The sequence below is a fragment of the Poromitra crassiceps genome (assembly GCF_964638095.1).
Source record: "Poromitra crassiceps genome assembly, chromosome: 9".
Taxonomy (NCBI): Eukaryota; Metazoa; Chordata; class Actinopteri; order Beryciformes; family Melamphaidae; genus Poromitra; species Poromitra crassiceps.
The window spans coordinates 27,505,040-27,522,539 of NC_139630.1; the positions used below are offsets into that span (position 1 = coordinate 27,505,040).

Consider the following 17,500-nt stretch of genomic DNA (forward strand, 5'->3'; position numbering starts at 1 on the left):
ATTATTTTTTCATCATTGTAAAGCCACAGCACAGTGAAGAGGATATTAATGTGAAGATTAGCCTCTTCCTTTTGCTCTCAAAGTGCATCAGATTCATGCATTTTACTTTAAAATGTACAAAATTTCTTTGTCTAGGGGGGGCACAGCCCACAGTCAGACTAATATCTTTATCCTGCTGGTGCTACCTCTTTGCAAAGCCTAGAATCGCCTATGAGTGAGTGAGAAACTGAATCTCAGAAACGGAATAATAACATAACAGTATAATACTAATGTTAATTTAAAATGAGATATTCCTCTAAATATGGCAAAAAAACATCCAAACATCCGGACGATGGGTAGGGGGGCCCCTGGGAGCTTCAGTGCCCCGGGGCCCCTGGGGGTGTTAATCTGGCTCTGGCTAAACCGACCAATCTACTACTACTACTACTACTGTTGACTACTGCTACTGCCACTGGTACTAATACTCTAGGCTTACTGTATTGCTGCTGCTCTTTACACCAGTGGCCCTAAACCTTTTTCATATCAAGGACCGCTAATTTAGGCCACACTAAGGCCACGGACCCCCATTTGATGAGATTGTGTCTCTTAGACCCAAATCGGAGAATATTTTGTTCTGTTCTGTTTGTTTAATGTAGTTTGTGTTGTTGACTCTTAAGTTTTAGTGAATCAATTATTGTTTGAACAATTACCTTGGTGTATGACTCCCTCCTAAGCTTAGGACGAGCTAGGAAGGAATGAAAGGAGGGAATCATACGCCAAAGTAAAAGTTCAAACAATAATTTATGATCTAAAATGAAAGACTAAACAACACAAACTACATTGAACAAACCACGAGTACAAACAAGGGGTACACCGGGCCCAGGTGCACTCAATCAGCCTAACGACCCCAGGCTCCTGCAAGGCAGGACCCGGAGAGTGGGAGGGTTGTCAAAAAAATACAATAAAACATTGTGATTGTGATTTAGTTTAGTACGTATGTAAGTGTATGTATAACTGCACGTGTGCTCCTCTAAATCTCTCGATAATATTTTAATTTTATTTTTGAATACACACTTCACAGGGAGCTTCAAGGCTGGAGCCAACGGCCGCATATTAAAGGTAAACTGACACGTTTTCACACCATCCCAATCACAACTCTTATATCTTTACCATCTTTACATTCACTGTTACAGTTGGTATTCTGGGTTCTCACTGTGCATTCACACCAGGGCGGTTTTCAGATATTTACGCGACGAGATGACATACAAAGTCAATGCAAAATGTGAGAGTAGGTGAGATTTCACGACGCGAATGAGGCCACAGATGCAAATTTTCGCCTCATCACCCGTTGGCGAATAATTAGCGCGAGCGAAGTGTTCCTTTCGCCTTTGGTGTGACCGTACAGTGAGCTTAGCATATTCCTGATCATACAGTATATTGTTAATACTGAATCACTGTAGATAAAGTCATGTATCATAATAACCTGTAATTGATGCTTCTTAGAAACACTGTGAATGCGAGCAGCGCTGCTTGTCCCTGCTCATGAGGGACGTGCTGTGTCCGTACGTCCCTGGTTACCATGGAGACGTGGAGAAGGACGGACAGAAGTATAACCAGATGGAGGACCTGCTGGCCAACTTTGACTTCCCGTGTGTGATGGACTGTAAGATGGGAGTGAGGTGAGAAAACGCCTCGCTCCTTCCTGCAATACAATCTCATGTTTGGGACAGCAGGGCGGAGTAGTGAGCAACGAGGCCAGCAGGGCGGAGTAGTGAGCAACGAGGCCGTCCAAATTGTCCTATATGAAGTGTCCAGGGAAAATTCACATCGTTGCTAATCATAGAGAACAATACCTAACTGACTTTCAAACACTTTCCCGTGATTGTCTAAGTTCTTTGGCGCCCATACTTTTTCCTATGTGGTGAAGTCCACCCATCTAAAGCAGCCATAAACACGCCATTAAAAAGCCTTCATTTATTTATTTGACTGTGGTCTGGACCATGGTTGTCCTGCTGATGTGAATGTGCTTGTGTCACACCCTCCCTTCACACAGGATCTTGCTGTAAATAAGGATAAGAAGAGCGTGTTTCTTATTAGGGTTCCAGTATGGCTTTAAAAGGCCATTTAAATAACAATATTTTGAGACTGAAGTGTGTGCCACTATTCATTCACTTTTTTTTTTTTTTTTTTTTTTTACCATTTCCATGCCAAAAATAAGACTTTTATTTTGAGAACTTACAGAGCATTTAGACTATGGGACACTCAGTGGTCAAACTTTCCACTGCACCACCACTGGTAGGGGAAAGTCTGGGACACACTAATTCATTTGATGGATTAGATCAGTGATATTCAACCCGAGGCTCTAGAGCCACATGCAGCTCCTTTGTGGGTAGTTGTGGCTCTTTTAAGTCCTACTTAAAATAAATAAATAAATAAATAAATAGATAAAAATCTAAGAACAAATAATGGGAGGAAAGGGACTTTTTTGGATTGTGGTTCTTGCAACGATTTTTTTGTGGTCAATGTGGCTCTTGAGTAGGGAAACGGTTGAGTACCACTGGATTAGATGGACTAGTGCAGTACCCATTCCCCTTCCTCCCCTTCCCCCCATTCACACATCTTGCTCTCCCACTCTTGACCTCCCCTGATTGGTCGAATTGCATGGAATTCGACGGTGCACTTTCTCAGGTCCCACGCAGGGCACACGACAAGTTGATCTGACGAACAGTTCTCAAGACATGTGAAAGCCGTGTTTTGATTGGTCAAATTGCATGAAATTCAACACTGCACTTTAGTGGGTCCGCAGCAGCGCACCCGCCAAGGTTGAAGTCGATCTGACAAACAGTTCTCAGGATGTGCAGGACAGACAGACAGACACAATCTGAATGATTAGATCGACAAATAATCGTTTTTACAGGCTGTTTTTATGTGGTCATGGAGGAACCTCCATCATATTGGCATAACTGGCCAACAGGATAACGCTAAACTATATAGAAAACTTACTTAACATGAATTTGATTCTCTTGTTTACAAAATGATGTTTTGCATTAGTGATTAGCATTAGCATCATCTAGCTTGTGATGATCTCTAGTAATGACTGCCCCCTTTTCTCCTCTTTCTGCCCTTCCTGCCTCTCCTCCATTTCCTTCTGTCGCCCCTCTCTTCCTCCCCCCGGTTCTGTCTCTCTCTCATCAGGACCTACCTTGAGGAGGAGTTGACCAAGGCTCGTAAGAAGCCCTCTCTGAGACCCGACATGTATCAGAAGATGATCGAGGTGGATCCGTCGGCGCCGACGCCGGAGGAGCACGAGCAGCAGGCCGTGACCAAACCCAGATACATGCAGTGGAGAGAGACCATCAGCTCCACGGCCACCCTGGGCTTTAGGATAGAGGGCATCAAGGTAAGACAGAGAGAGAGGCAAAGGTGTGTGTGTGTGTGTGTGTGTGTGTGTGTGTGTGTGTGTGTGTGTGTGTGTGTGTGTGTGTGTGTGTGTGTGTGTGTGTGTGTGTGTGTGTGTGTGTGTGTGTGCGCGCGTGCGTGTGTGTGTGCGTGCATGCGCGCGCCTGTTTTTCCTTCCTTCCAACATTCTGTGTATGTGTGTGCGTGTGTCCTTCAGGAACGTGATCTAACTTCTTGTTTTGAACAGCAACTTCCTGTGGAGTATATGCGTGTGCATGAGTTCCTTTGTCGGACGTGAGGCCTGTCCATGGCAGCTCTATAGGCCGCAGCATCTGGCATTGACATTGTGTACACACACACACACACACACACACACACACACACACACACATGTGCATGCACGCTCACACACACACACACACACACACACACACACACACACACACACACACACACACACACACACACACAGTTCAGGGTAGACTCTCCGTCTCGCTCTTTATTCGAGGTCTTGGCTATATAAGGCCATTGAGGGCCTCCCAGTGATCTGTTACCATGACACTGAGGGTTTCCCCCAGAAACAGGAGTGTGTGTGTGTGTGTGTGTGTGTGTGTGTGTGTGTGTGTGTGTGTGTGTGTGTGTGTGAGTGTGTGTGTGTGTGTGTCTGTGTGTGTGCGTGAGAGAGAGAGAATGTTTGTCTCTGCATAAATATGTGTGCAGTGTGCATGTATGCTCTTGTGTACTGTATATGACGAGAAGAAGAAGAGTGTTTTATGGAGTGTGTGTGTGTGTGTGTGTGTGTGTGTGTGTGTGTGTGTCTGTGTGTGTGTGGCTGTGTGTGTGTGTGAGGCCTAGTAGCGAGCCATGCCCAGACCTGAACCATAAAGGGAGAAATAGTTCTGTCTCCAAATAATTCCTTGTTGCCTAGCAGCCAGCAGTACACTAACACTCATTTATCCCAGTATTAGACTGCTGAACCCACCAGTCTGTTGACTACTACTGCTACTACTACTGCTACTGCTACTACTACTGCTAGTACTACTGCTACTGATACTACTACTGCTACTACTACTACTACTACAACTACTGCTACGACCAGCTCTACTGCATTTTGCACTCCTACAACTGAAGAAATGTGTCAGCAGCACTCAGCAGATTGTCCTTAACGTGTAGCGCTGTGTGCTCTGAGTGCTAAGACCAGTGCTAAAAGCAGCTCTTGGGGGAACATTTACAAGCATCTTTTTTTCACTGAAAACGGCAGGAAAAAGAAGCCGGCGCTGTAAAAAAAGAGGTTCCCAGTGGATATGCAGCTCTCAACAGCAAATTAGAGTGGAGCATTTCAGAATGTGTGTGTGTGTGTGTGTGTGTGTGTGTGTGTGTGTGTGTGTGTGTGTGTGTGTGTGTGTGTGTGTGTGTGTGTGTGTGTGTGTGTGTGTGTGTGTGTGTGTGTGTGTGTGTGTGTGTGTGTGTGTGAACGGTTTACACTCTGAATAAAAGTGTTGATCTCAGTTAAGTGTGGTTCGGTGGAATTCACACTCCCACATTATCTCGAGTTATAACTTTTATCACCATTTGCATTCATAGAGATATTATGTGGACACAATAGAAGCCAACATGTCATTTCTATTTATAACTTTCTGACACTTTCAGACACGGATAACAATGTAAACGTGAATGTGAAACATATAAATGTAGACATACATGTTTCTGTCTAGATACATTTCTTGTCACTGTGTGCACTATTATTTCTGGGACATGAATCACTTTTTTGGGGTGATTTTTTTTGGGTAAAAACAACACTTGAGATGCCTCTTAACTCATCGTTATGACTTCTGAACTCTTGAATTAGAATTTCACGCAGGATTCACGCAGGATCCAGTTTCTCTCTTTTTTTGTTTTGTTTCTGTTTTTTGATTTTGATTGTGAAGAACAGATACAGCTGAAAGAGAGAGAGAGCGAGAGAGAGAGAGAGAGAGAGAGAGAGAGAGAGAGAGAGAAGAAATAAAAAGAGGGGGGGGCAGTGCAGAGGGTTGGATCCGGTGTGAATCCAGCCTTATAGTGGTTGGTCCTCATTATGAAATGCAAGGATGCGATTTTCCCCCAGGAAAAACCTATTCCGCGTTTTTATCCCGAAATCAGTGAGACAATAGTAAGCCAACTCAAAGATCTAACTAAAGTCCACTCTTCTTAAGTACTTCAGAGCCTTATTTGAGTCGTACTATTTCTTCTATGACTGGAAGATAGCAGTATCATGTAACAAACTCCATACCACTCTCACCATTGGGGTTGTACTTTTCAGTAACTTGCAGCTTATAATAACCCACTCTCACTGCATTTCACATTCCCCCCAAAGTACTGTCTTGTTGCTTTAGATCCAGTACTGGTATCAAAATATTGAGCAAGTGGGCCAGATGAACAGAACTGTTTGTGTGTGTGTCTCTGAAAGATGAACAGAACTATTTGTGTGTATGGCTCTGCTCCAGACTCCAGAAAAACAGTCAAAAGCCCCTTCCTGCCTAAAGGGTAAATCTCTAAAAATATCCCTCTCCCCCTCCCCCCTCTCCCCCGTTTCTCCCTTTTTACTCCACTTTGATCCCTCTGTCTTTCTTGTCCTCCTTCCTCCCTTCCTTCCTCTCTGGATTGAATTTCCCTTCCTCTCCGCCTCCCCATCTCTCTACAGGGAGCAGGGGAGTCCCAGCATTAAATGGATGTAAAACTCATGTCTAGTTGTACATTTAAGCAATAGATCACGACAGGCCGTGATATGCTTATTATACCACACCTCAGGGCCGTGCGTGGTATAATAAGCATATATCACGGTCTGAAGTGATCTATTGGTTTTATAAAACGGTTACCAAGTATGGCCATATGAACATTGTTATTATTATTATTATTATTGTATTATTATTATTATTATTATTATATTTAAATGTCTTAAATCAGTGTTTGGACCGGAGCCCTTCTGGCTCAGGTCCAAACAGCTCACCTTCATATCAATTCTCCATTAGAACCACACAGTGTTCAGGGCAATGTGTGGCTCTAATGGTGAACTGTGGTATATTTAGTGTGGTATATGCTAAATATACCACAGCTGAGAGCCAATCAGATTGCTTGATTTGAGAGAGCCGTTTTATAATTAAACTCACATGTTGCTGTCATAAACCGCCAGTATGTGTGAAGCTCACATTAAGCTGTTATTTATGATGATGATGTTGATGACGTCACGTGACGCCGCTGGCCAAACAGTAATGGCGTCTCCCGAAGCAACGAACGAACGGTAACGTTAACGTTAGTAGGGTAAACGCAGCAATACTGTAAGTGCAGTTATTGGAGAAATAGCCTCAATCACAACAATTAAACAACAACAGGAGTATGCACCAGCTGTTTCTCGATGGAAAAGACGCTGATTGGCTGAAAGAGTTTGTCTGTCAAGGCAAGTACTCCCGCCCACTGACATCGATGTGGGCAGCTGGAAGTCCAGACTTAACTCATACGTAGAGCCAAACATGTGAGCTCACTTTATCAGAATGGTTTGAACCAGGCTACATGTCAGTTCCCATTGACAATCAATAATTCTCTCCTCTCTCCTCTGCTCTCTCCTCCTCTCCTCTCCTCTCCTCTCCTCTCCTCTCCTCTCCTCTCCTCTCCTCTCCTCTCCTCTCCTCTCCTCTCCTCTCCTCTCCTCTCCTCTCCTCTCCTCTCCTCTCCTCTCCTCTCTCCTCTGCTCTCTCCTCTGCTCTCTCCTCCTCTCCTCTCCTCTCCTCTCCTCTCCTCTCCTCTCTCCTCCTCTCCTCTCCTCTGCTCTCTCCTCCTCTCCTCTCTCATCTCCTCTCCTCTCCTCCTCTCCTCTCCTCTCTCCTCCTCTGCTCTCTCCTCCTCTCCTCTCCTCTCCTCTCCTCTCCTCTCCTCTCCTCTCCTCTCCTCTCCTCTCCTCTCCTCTCCTCTCCTCTCTCCTCCTCTCCTCTCCTCTCCTCTGTAGAAGGAGGATGGAACAGTGAACAGGGACTTCAAGAAGACAAAGACTAGAGATCAAGTTACTGTGGCCTTCCATGACTTTGTCAAAGGAAATAACGATATACTGGTGAGTGTTCCCGTGTGTGTGTGTGTGTGTGTGTGTGTGTGTGTGTGTGTGGTGTGTGTGTGTGTGTGAGTGTGTGTGTGTGTGTGTGTGTGTGTGAGTGTGTTTCTGTGTGTGTGTGTGTGTGTGTGTGTGTGTGTGTGTGTGCATGTGAGTGTGTGCGTGTGCGTGTGTGTGTGGTGTGTGTGTGTGTGTGAGTGCGTTCGTGTGTGTGTGTGTGTGTGTGTGTGTGTGCGTGTGCGTGTGTGTGTGCATGTGAGTGCGTGCGTGCGTGCGTGTGTGGTGTGTGTGTGTGTGTGCTGTCTGTAGCCTCGAACTTTGGGTCACACTGACAGACAAACAGAGGAGGAATGGAAACTACAAGATAGCTTTGGCTCTGTGTTCACAAGCCCATGGGACACATACGCACACACACGCATGCACACACACACGCATGCACACACACACGCATGCACACACACGCATGCATGCACACACATGCTGCACGCACGCACACACACACACGCGCGCGCGCACACACACACACTACGACCTCAACCTTCCAGGGACAGTAGAAATGGGAAGTCCTTGGGAACTCCCTTGGCCTCTGTCTGCACACACACACACACACACACACACACACACACACACACACTAACACACACGTCTGTGTGTGTTTCCATGTGTTCATATCTGTGTGTGCTTATTGCTATGTAAAAGGCATATAACAGAGGAGGTTTACTGGTTACTGGGTTGAACTGGGTTGCAGCTCTATACCCACCAGTGCCAGTCTTTTAAACAGTTTATCAGTACTTACCCCAACATGTGGGTTAAATTGCTGGGGCACTATGGCACCTGCTCACATTTCTTTACAGTAACGTCATGGTACATTCTGGAGAGCCTGGCCTTGGATACGTGATGAATACGATGTGTAAAGGTCCATGTGTGTCTTTTGCAGAACGGTTATCGAAGCAGGCTGAGGGACATCAGAGACACTCTGGAGAACTCCCCGTTCTTCAAAACTCACGAGGTAAACACACACACACACACACACACACACACACACACACACACACACACACACACACACACACACACACACACACACACTAACCTCTGCACAGCTGCTGCTCAGCACGAGACGTATGGCTTTACGGAATGTATCCAATCTGTCATTTAATGTATACATTTGTATCCAGTTGTTTTCTTAAATCAAGTTTGTTTTCACATAGGAAAAGAAAATGATGATGTGGGAGTTTCATCCTGACTTTCTAAGTTGATGTAGGGCTTAAGGAATGAATGCAGTTGAAGTTTTTCTTTCTGCAGCATTTGTCATATTGTGATTCAGCCCTGATTAACATGTACTGTATGTATGGTGTCTCACCGCACACACACACTCAAGCACACACACACACACTCCATAGGAAGTTGTAGAAAACAGTGTAGAAAATGCTCCGTAATGGCCCACCATCAGACCTGTTCTTGGGGCAATTGACGCCCACCAACCAAGGAGCCCACCAGGCAATGATGATGTCACCGGTGATGATGTCAGAGTTCACCTTGTGAGGTCATCGGTGATGTCAGAGTTTCCCCTGTGACAGACGTGACTTTATGAGGTCATCGATGATGTCATACCTCCCCGGACGTTGTGACATCACCAATGATGTCATACCTCGAATGTGGGGGGGTATAAAGGTTTTGTTCTGTTATGATCGCTATGGTCCTAGTTCCCTTCATGCGATCTGTAAGCTACTCTGTATACTGCTTCTGCCTGATATCCCAAATAAATTAGCCTGAAAGACATCTCTGTGGTTCTAATCGATCACTGCCCGTGAGCTCTTACCTAAGATCCAGCAGGAAGTCCTTCAGCACTGAAGCAATGGCTTTTGGAGGATGGCATGATGACTGGCAGCTCCATGAAGCCGCCTACGCAGGAGACCTGGACCAACTGAGCGCCCTGCTGCAGCAAGAGCACTCCAGGAGGCGGCTCCGAGCTGAGTGGAGGCGTGTGGAGGACGTGGCTTCTCACCTGCTGGGTGTGGTGCTGTGGTTCAGGCGCGACGCGGCCTTCGTCCAGCTGCTCCTGGACCACGGCGCCGACCCGGCCCTGGTGACCTGGGAGCAGGCACAGCTGGAGGTGAATGCGGATCCCAAGGCGCTCAGGGTCTTTCTGGAAGCCAAGCGACGTCGCCGGCCAAGTGCTGGGCACACTTCATCGCATGAACCGAGTCCACTCCATAGCGCCAACGCAACAAGTGATGAAGGACTTCCTGCTCCACCACAACCAGCTAAACGAGCCAACCAGAGAGGCACAACGGCAGTTCCACCCGGGCCTCCCGCCTCCCAAGACCAGAGGCAGGCGTGGGTACCGGCTTCAGGGACAGCACCCCGGAGGGCGCCACCCACTTCACCGGTGCCCGCACCCCGGCTCAACATTTCACCCGTGCCCCGCACCTCCCACGACCAGGGTCAGGTCAGCACGGCAGCTCCAGAGCCAATGACCCAAACTATGGAACCCCCTGTTCCACTGCCCAGACAAGGGCAATGGCCATTGCCAATGCCACCAATACACCACACTCTGGTAGGCATGGCGAACGTTGGGACCAACAGCACGGGGCGCAGTCAGCCGGCCGGCGTCAACCATTCCCACGAGATAGCCGGACACGACAGCTGGGACCCCCCGAGAGGGCGGGGCCAGCCATCACAACTGCCTATTCCCAGAATTCCCCTCCTGGCGCTGCACGAGCTCATGGAGACAACTCCAGCCAAGGCCTCTAGGGATGCAAAGAAGTCCCAGCGGAGGAAGCCAAGAACGGGCCCCAAGCCCGTTCCCCCAGAGTGCCACCCGGCTCCCCCAGACGGATCAAGCCACCCTGCTCCCCCAGAGGGAACAGGAGGGGTGGGGGCGTACTACATTGGGAAACCTCCATGGGGAAACCGTCATGCCCTCCTTAAGGTCCGCAAATTGGTGACCCAACATGGGGACCAGGACACACGCCATAATGGACGACGGCTCAGAGTGGACCGTGCTCCTACACTCAGCAGCACAGCAGCTGGGCCTTACAGGCCAGCCAGAGGACATGCCTTTGCGGACGGTGCTGAATAGGGCGCCTTTGCGGACGGTGAGGCAGGAGCCCCAGATGCTTCACAGGGCGGCCGTCTCCCTCAAATGCTCCGTAATGGCCCACCATCAGACCTGTTCTTGGGGCAATTGACGCCCACCAACCAAGGAGCCCGACAGACGTGACTTTATGAGGTCATCGATGATGTCATACCCCCCCGGACGTTGTGACATCACCAATGATGTCATACCTCGAATGTGGGGGGGTATAAAGGTGTTGTTCTGTTATGATCGCTATGGTCCTAGTTCCCTTTCTGCGATCTGTAAGCTACTCTGTATACTGCTTCTGCCTGATATCCCAAATAAATTAGCCTGAAAGACATCTCTGTGGTTCTAATCGATCACTGCCCGTGAGCTCTTACCTAAGATCCAGCAAACTTCACACAAACGTCCTAACACAGGAAGTTAGATCATGGCCTTGAAGGACACACACACACACACACACACACACACACACACACTCGCCTTTCAAAGCATGCCATTAGATTATAACAAACTAGTTGTGTGGCTTAGCCATCCCAAATGTTGAGGGTCGTTTTTTAGAATTTAATACATAGAATTGGGAATGTTACATTACAATTTCATTCAGACTGCCTGGCACACAATCTCCGCCATTTTCACACGGAGCTTCCACAGGAGGAGGGAGGGCGTAGTGGCGTCCGAGCATGTAGGGCTCGCTGGCGCCGCCAGACGGCGAGACGGCTCCAATTCGAGGCGGACGGATGACCATGTTTAGGCCTTTACCCTTAACCCCCCCCCCCCCCCCCCCGCACTCATATAACCCTACACCACAAATTAAGGATGCACAGCAAATTACTTTTAATTCATCTTAATTTCATAACACAGTAAAGTAAAAAATTATCAAATTAAATAAACATACAACATGTACAAAAGATGTGATCAAAAGTCAGCATCTAAAAATTGACATCACAAAAAAGATCACGTGCAAACATTGTGAGAGTGTCAGTGAATATGGAATATGCTTGTTTGTGTTTGGCGTGTTTAGCATGTTTGCTAAAGTCGGCCCAACATAGCTTGCAAAACGCATGGTATTTAAAACGCATGGTATTTAAAACGCATGGTATTTGCTAATGTGGCTAGCGGTTAGAAATGGGAAGGTCTCGCAGCAAGTGGACTGAAATTTGCTAGTGCATCTCATTCTCTTCTTCTTGGGACATGTTTCATGCGGTCCTCCACCGAGAGAGTTGAGCGAGTGCAGTGACGCAGTTAGGCACCGTGCGTCACTCGTCGCTGCCTCTGGGTTGGGTTGCCAGGTACCACGACACATAGCCTACAAATTAGCGGGAGAAATGACCAATCGGGAGAACAGCGGGAGAAAGGGTTAAAAATCGGAAGACTCCCGCGTAAATCTGTAAATCTGAGTGTTGGCAGGCATGACACACACTTACAGACACACACACTCACACCTCTCTCTTTCTCTCTCTCTCACACACACACACACACACACACACACACACACACACACACACAAAGAGGAAAAGTTCAAAAATTGTTTAATTAATGCTCTTATTTTTACTTCTCTAAATCTCTCTCCCCTCTGTCTGTCTCTCTCTGTGTCTGTATCTCTGTATCCCTTTCTCTTTACTTCTCTCTGTCTCCCACCCCGTCTCTCTCTCTCCCCCCACCCCTCTCTCTCTCTGCAGGTGATTGGCAGCTCCTTGTTGTTTGTTCATGACAGTAAGGGGCGGGCCAAAGTCTGGATGATTGACTTTGGGAAAACCACGCCTCTTGCGGCCGGCATGGAGCTGACCCACCGGGCGTCCTGGCTGGAGGGCAACAGGGAGGACGGCTACCTCTTTGGACTTGATAGTTTGCTGGACATCATTTCATCCCCGCTCACTTCCGAGCCTTGAGCTCTGGAGCTATTTGAATCCAGGTGGACCTTCGGACACACAACCACTTCCGTTCACAGCTCCCTTTCTCCGGGGACCACTTTTGACTTCCTCAAGGACTCCTAAGGGGGGCGCTGCTCCTCATTTTGGAAACCACATAATGACATAGCAATGCTTCTTTTGCCAAATCCATTCACGCTTCCCTCCGGCATGGCCACGCCTCCTCCGCACCCCCTCTCTCTAACTATTTAACATTTCCCCCATTCACAGCCCCTATTCCTGACATTTTGGGCCCAATATTCCCATTCATATCCAATGGAGATTCTGGTTTTCTGTTTTCCTCTCGTCACATCCTGCTTGCTCAAAGGCAAGCAAGCAAGTTTCACGTGCAAACAACAAATAGTTCTCCATTCCAAAGCAGAACAATGCAGATTATTTCATCCTAATTACAAATTCAGACGTTTGAAACGTCTCTGCCCCTGAATGCTGATGCTTTGGACGCATCACCGCTTGCATTGATTTCCAACGGTGAGTCTTGTTTTGATGCAGTCTGCGACGTATCGATTCGATCGCGACTTCCATGCCCTCCTGTTGGATCACAGCTGAACTGCATCTCTACCACCGGAGTCTTTCTTTCCCCCTTTTAGCCACGTTGCTCTCGGCTAAAGGACTGAACTCAAATCTGTTTCAGAAACACATCTGCACTTAACTACATTTCCATTGTTAGAGATTGTACAGTCGTTTAGTGTGTTTTTACTAGCTAAAATATTATTTTAGGTGTGTGTGTGTGTTTGTTTTACCGTGAGGAACAACAGTAGACTTTTAGCCTGTTTATTTTATGTTTTCCCACTTCCGTTTAACTACTCACACTCGGAGCCGTAGACAGTTTAGTTTGGTCGGTGACGTTTTTCAGCGGCAGCCATGTTTGCTTTACTCACTCAGTAACTGGCCATTCCATGCCAGCTGGATGAAGAATGTTGGCTGTTATGGAGGGAGTTGTTACATGTTTGCAGCCAACACCTCTCAGCAGCGACATGTTGGCCAAACTCTGATCACGCTGGTCACATGATCACGCTGGTCACATGATCACGCTGGTCACACACACGTTGGGATTGTTCACAATGTTAAGTGGGATTTACGATGTTTTGAGTGTGTTTTTGTCGTAACATTATTTGAGTGTTGGCACACTTTGTGGAACACTTATTGCCATGAACAATGTTGGAAACAACATCCTATTTAAGCTATAACAGTGCCTTGATGTTACAAAGCCAAGTCAGACAACTGAAAATTATTTTCCTGTGTTTTTTCCCCCCCACTTCTCCTTAGTCAGTGTCCGTTTTTGTGTTTAGTCTTAAATGGATGCACATTTATTATCATCTTAAAGTTTGTTCTTAATCCGTAGTCCATTCCGTTTTTTTTTATTTATAACATTATATTGCGTTGCCTTTCGTGTTAGTTCATATGCGATACTGTGGCATTTTGAATTTCTCTCACCAGGCACTTGTCGCAGTGCGGGTCAAAGCTTTCTCTATTGACACTTCAGCTGACTGGGAAGCAGGTTGCTGGCATTGTTAACATCCCTCATTCAAACTGACACGTGTGTACGGCTATTCAACAGATAGATCACCTTGAGCTAATGGTGCCCACTTATTTCAATGGGGAATGCCAACAATGCTAGTAATCACCCAGGTTTAAGGGCGCATGCAGGACAAAAGCTGAAACCTTCTGTCCTCGTAATGCAACAGGTTCCTGTTGAATAATGATAACTATAGAGAGCCAAAGTGGAACGTCACTTCCTGCTTCAGCAATGTACCAGAGATTTTCATCCGCCATTTATTTTCCCATAGACATTTCGTAAAATGCTTATAAAAAATAGTTGTACTTGTCCAAACCAAACGGTACAGATATATTTAGAAACAGCAGATATCGCATAACATTTCACTCGGACCAAAACGTAAAAAAAAGAAAAGAAATCTGGTTTAAAGAAAATGTTTTTTCGATTATGTTTTTTTAAGTTTTGGTCTGAGTGAAATGTTCTATGGTCTCTCCCGATTCTAAATATAGCAGAACCATTTGGTTTGACCAAGTAAAACTTTTTTTTTACAAAATGTCTATGGGAAAATAAATTGCGGAAGAAAATCTCTGGTACAGTGCTGAAGCAGGAAGTGACGTTCACTTTGCCTCTGTATACAATATGGTTATAATTCAGTTTTCAAAATGCCAAGGTGTTCAGTTAAAGGTGTGTACATTGTGTGTTTGCAGTGACAGTAGACGGAGAAAGAATGCTTACCTGATTGTTTTTCCATGCAGTGCCTTGCTGAGTAAGACCGTTGTCCCAGTACGCAGGCTGTCGATTACGCTCTCCAATGTGCACTTCCTGTTGTTCATTCTAGTAGGATTCATATCCATCCAGTTTGCCTTCCCCCCCCCCCCCCCCCATTTCTATTTATTTACATTGTTCCTTTAAACAAAGAGTGTATGTGGTGGAGAGAAGGAGACCCTGCTTCCACTTGTCGTTCCTCTGTGACGTTTGAGCTCTGACCTGAAAATGCCTGTCATGTGTCTGCATGTTGTTGAAATACGTGTCTGCACCTCTTCTGCCTGTTCTCATCTCCTTTCTGCTCTTCGTCTTATGCACATTACATCTGGATTATTGTATATACAACAATGGATTTCTGACCCCCCCCCCCCCCCCCCCCCCGCAATCAAAATTCACATGTATGTCTCAACTGGAAGCAGGGTCAGATAGACAGCCTAATGAGAAAGACAAAGAAATAAACACCACAGTTCTCCTGGGCAAGACGTGTCTCTGTGTGTGTGTGTGTGTGTGTGTGTGTGTGTGTGTGTGTGTGCGTGTGCGTGCGTGTGTGTGTGTGTCTGTCTGTCTGTCTGTCTGTCTGTTTCATGTGTTGTGACCATCTCTTATTGGACTCTGAATTCTGAAAATGTTATTAAGGAAATTAATGTATCAGTCCAATATTTGAACTATGCATATATCATATAGGTCCTTTTGATTGAACAGCCAAGATCGGAATCACTATATCTTCCTCTTCACTGGCACAGCCCCTGTCCAACATCTCTGTCTCCAATCTGACCTCGGGCTGCTGTTGTTCCTTGGGCAGGTTGATTGCTGTGTTTGCATGAGGCTTATTTGCCATTCAAATCACACCTGTCCACAAGAACAACATCCTGAGCTGCTCAGGAAGGAGGGAAGAGGGTCAGGAGCAGAGAGCTGAATGGAGAGAGAGAGAGAGGACGTGATTTTTCTTTCTTTTTTTAATCCTTTTTCAAACCTTGATCATATCCTGACAAAAGAGCTTTTTCTTGAAGGGATACATTGCCATTTAATGCAGATAACTTTAATAATACAGTTGGCTTCACATTCATTGGGTGCCCGTATGACAAAAGCACTAGTGTGCTTTACTGAACGTGGGTCTTATATTGGAAAAAGTAGGCTATGATATGTAAATTTGATATGAGTGACAGGTTGACAAACTACCTTTATTCAGTTTAGGGTTCCAGTATAAGAGTAATAATGCAGACATTTAGTTTGGGAAAAACATTCAAACCTGCTGCATGGTAATATGCTTCAGTGGGCTGTGGATCTGTGTCGCCCTCTGCTGTCAGTTCACTGGCATTGCAGAGACTCAAGGATATGGATCATAAACCAGGCAAATTCAGAAACGTATTTGGCAAGACCCACATTTGGGTTATAAGAAGATTAAAAAAAGGGTCCCCAAGTTATAAAGTAAAACAACAATTACACCAGAGAGAATATCTTTGGAAATGTTCCATAGTTTTTTATTTATATTTTATTTTACCATCATTCAACCAGGTAAGTCCCAATGAGATATCGTTTTGCAAACTGATAACTTCAATAATTAATGGATTGATTGGTTAAAAACAGAAATGTTTAATGGAATTATTAAGTGACTCATTTAATGAGCATAATTATTATCTAGACAGGTTTATTGATTGGGTTGTGTCAATAGCAATTTAATTAATCACTTTTTATATTACTTGCATATCATTGCCATTATTAATAAATAGTCAATGTTCTATAAGTACACTGGCAGAGTCCTCCCCACGACCCACCCAGCCAAATGCCTGTGTGGCATTGAAGTGCTGCACTATACAATGCCAACACAAGATGACAGCAGATGCTCATTTCACCGCTGATGTATGGTAGACGCGTGATTTTATTTTTGAAATCTGTGTTTTATATTCACTTGCCGCCTGTGTGTTGCTTGTATTTATTTAAATGCCTTTCTTTTTGTGTTTAAATGTCTTTCTTAAGCGCTTATCTTTGTGTATCCTACTTAAATGGATGGACACTCTTCACAAAAACAAAGTGGGACTGGATGTTTGCGCTGGTTTGTAAACACCGCGCTTCCCAGGAGGACGGAGTCTCGGGCTCTGAGGGGAGGAGCAGGTTAAAATGGGGCTCAGAGCTCTCGGGCTGCTCGGACCAACACAAACATGCAAACCACTTTGCTACCAATGAGAAGCCGCGTTTTAGCCACCACCTCTTGTCAACAGACGATACGGACCAATAGGATAAGGCGATGGGCGGGTGCAGGAGAGGAAGAGCCAGAGACATAATAAAATGAAGTTTGGCAATGTGTGGGCACCTTGGTCTAGCCTAAGAACGTACATTGATCTTTAGTGTAGCTCCAGGTGATTGTTTATGACTGCAATTAATGCATAAAATATTATAGACACTTTCGCCTAATATTTCATTGAAGTAGGCTACTGGTGAGGTGGATGCAGGTAAGCCATTGTATCTTATTGATTTCCATTATTAATCAATATCAATTAAATTATTAGGTGTGATTTGTAAATAAGCAGTACAAAAGGGGCTACAACTCAGGAGGATGTTTCTAATATTTTGCTCGTTGTCCCCCATAATTATGATGAAATTGATTATATGAGATTAGAGTAGAAGTTTAATCATCATGGGGGAAATACATTCTTCATAGAAGCAAATGTACAGCCGTTGTACGTTAAATGGACTTACAGCATATGAGTTAAAAACGGATATTATGCAAAATGTGCATCTTTCTCTCTCTACATCTCTACACTAAAATTAGA

At 45.6% G+C, this 17,500-nt stretch overlaps 2 protein-coding genes across 4 annotated transcripts in view; both read left to right on the plus strand.

Moving 5' to 3' along the window:
• The window catches only part of LOC310782436 (uncharacterized protein), a 51,813-nt gene extending 36,617 nt beyond the window's left edge, over positions 1 to 15,196 (plus strand). For all 3 annotated transcript variants that reach the window (XM_083643098.1, XM_083643100.1, XM_083643099.1), the window contains exons 7-12: positions 1,061 to 1,098; positions 1,483 to 1,658; positions 3,175 to 3,379; positions 7,358 to 7,459; positions 8,394 to 8,465; positions 12,221 to 15,196. In XM_083643098.1, the coding sequence (XP_083499224.1) occupies positions 1,061 to 1,098; positions 1,483 to 1,658; positions 3,175 to 3,379; positions 7,358 to 7,459; positions 8,394 to 8,465; positions 12,221 to 12,430 (803 nt within the window). In that variant the 3' untranslated portion in view covers positions 12,431 to 15,196. The remainder of the gene's footprint in view (positions 1 to 1,060; positions 1,099 to 1,482; positions 1,659 to 3,174; positions 3,380 to 7,357; positions 7,460 to 8,393; positions 8,466 to 12,220) is intronic.
• A 1,884-nt stretch (positions 15,197 to 17,080) lies between these two features.
• The window catches only part of LOC310782860 (atypical kinase COQ8A, mitochondrial-like), a 28,078-nt gene continuing 27,658 nt past the window's right edge, over positions 17,081 to 17,500 (plus strand). Inside the window, exon 1 of the mRNA XM_083643640.1 lies at positions 17,081 to 17,179. The gene's annotated coding sequence lies outside the window, so the exon portion shown is untranslated. The remainder of the gene's footprint in view (positions 17,180 to 17,500) is intronic.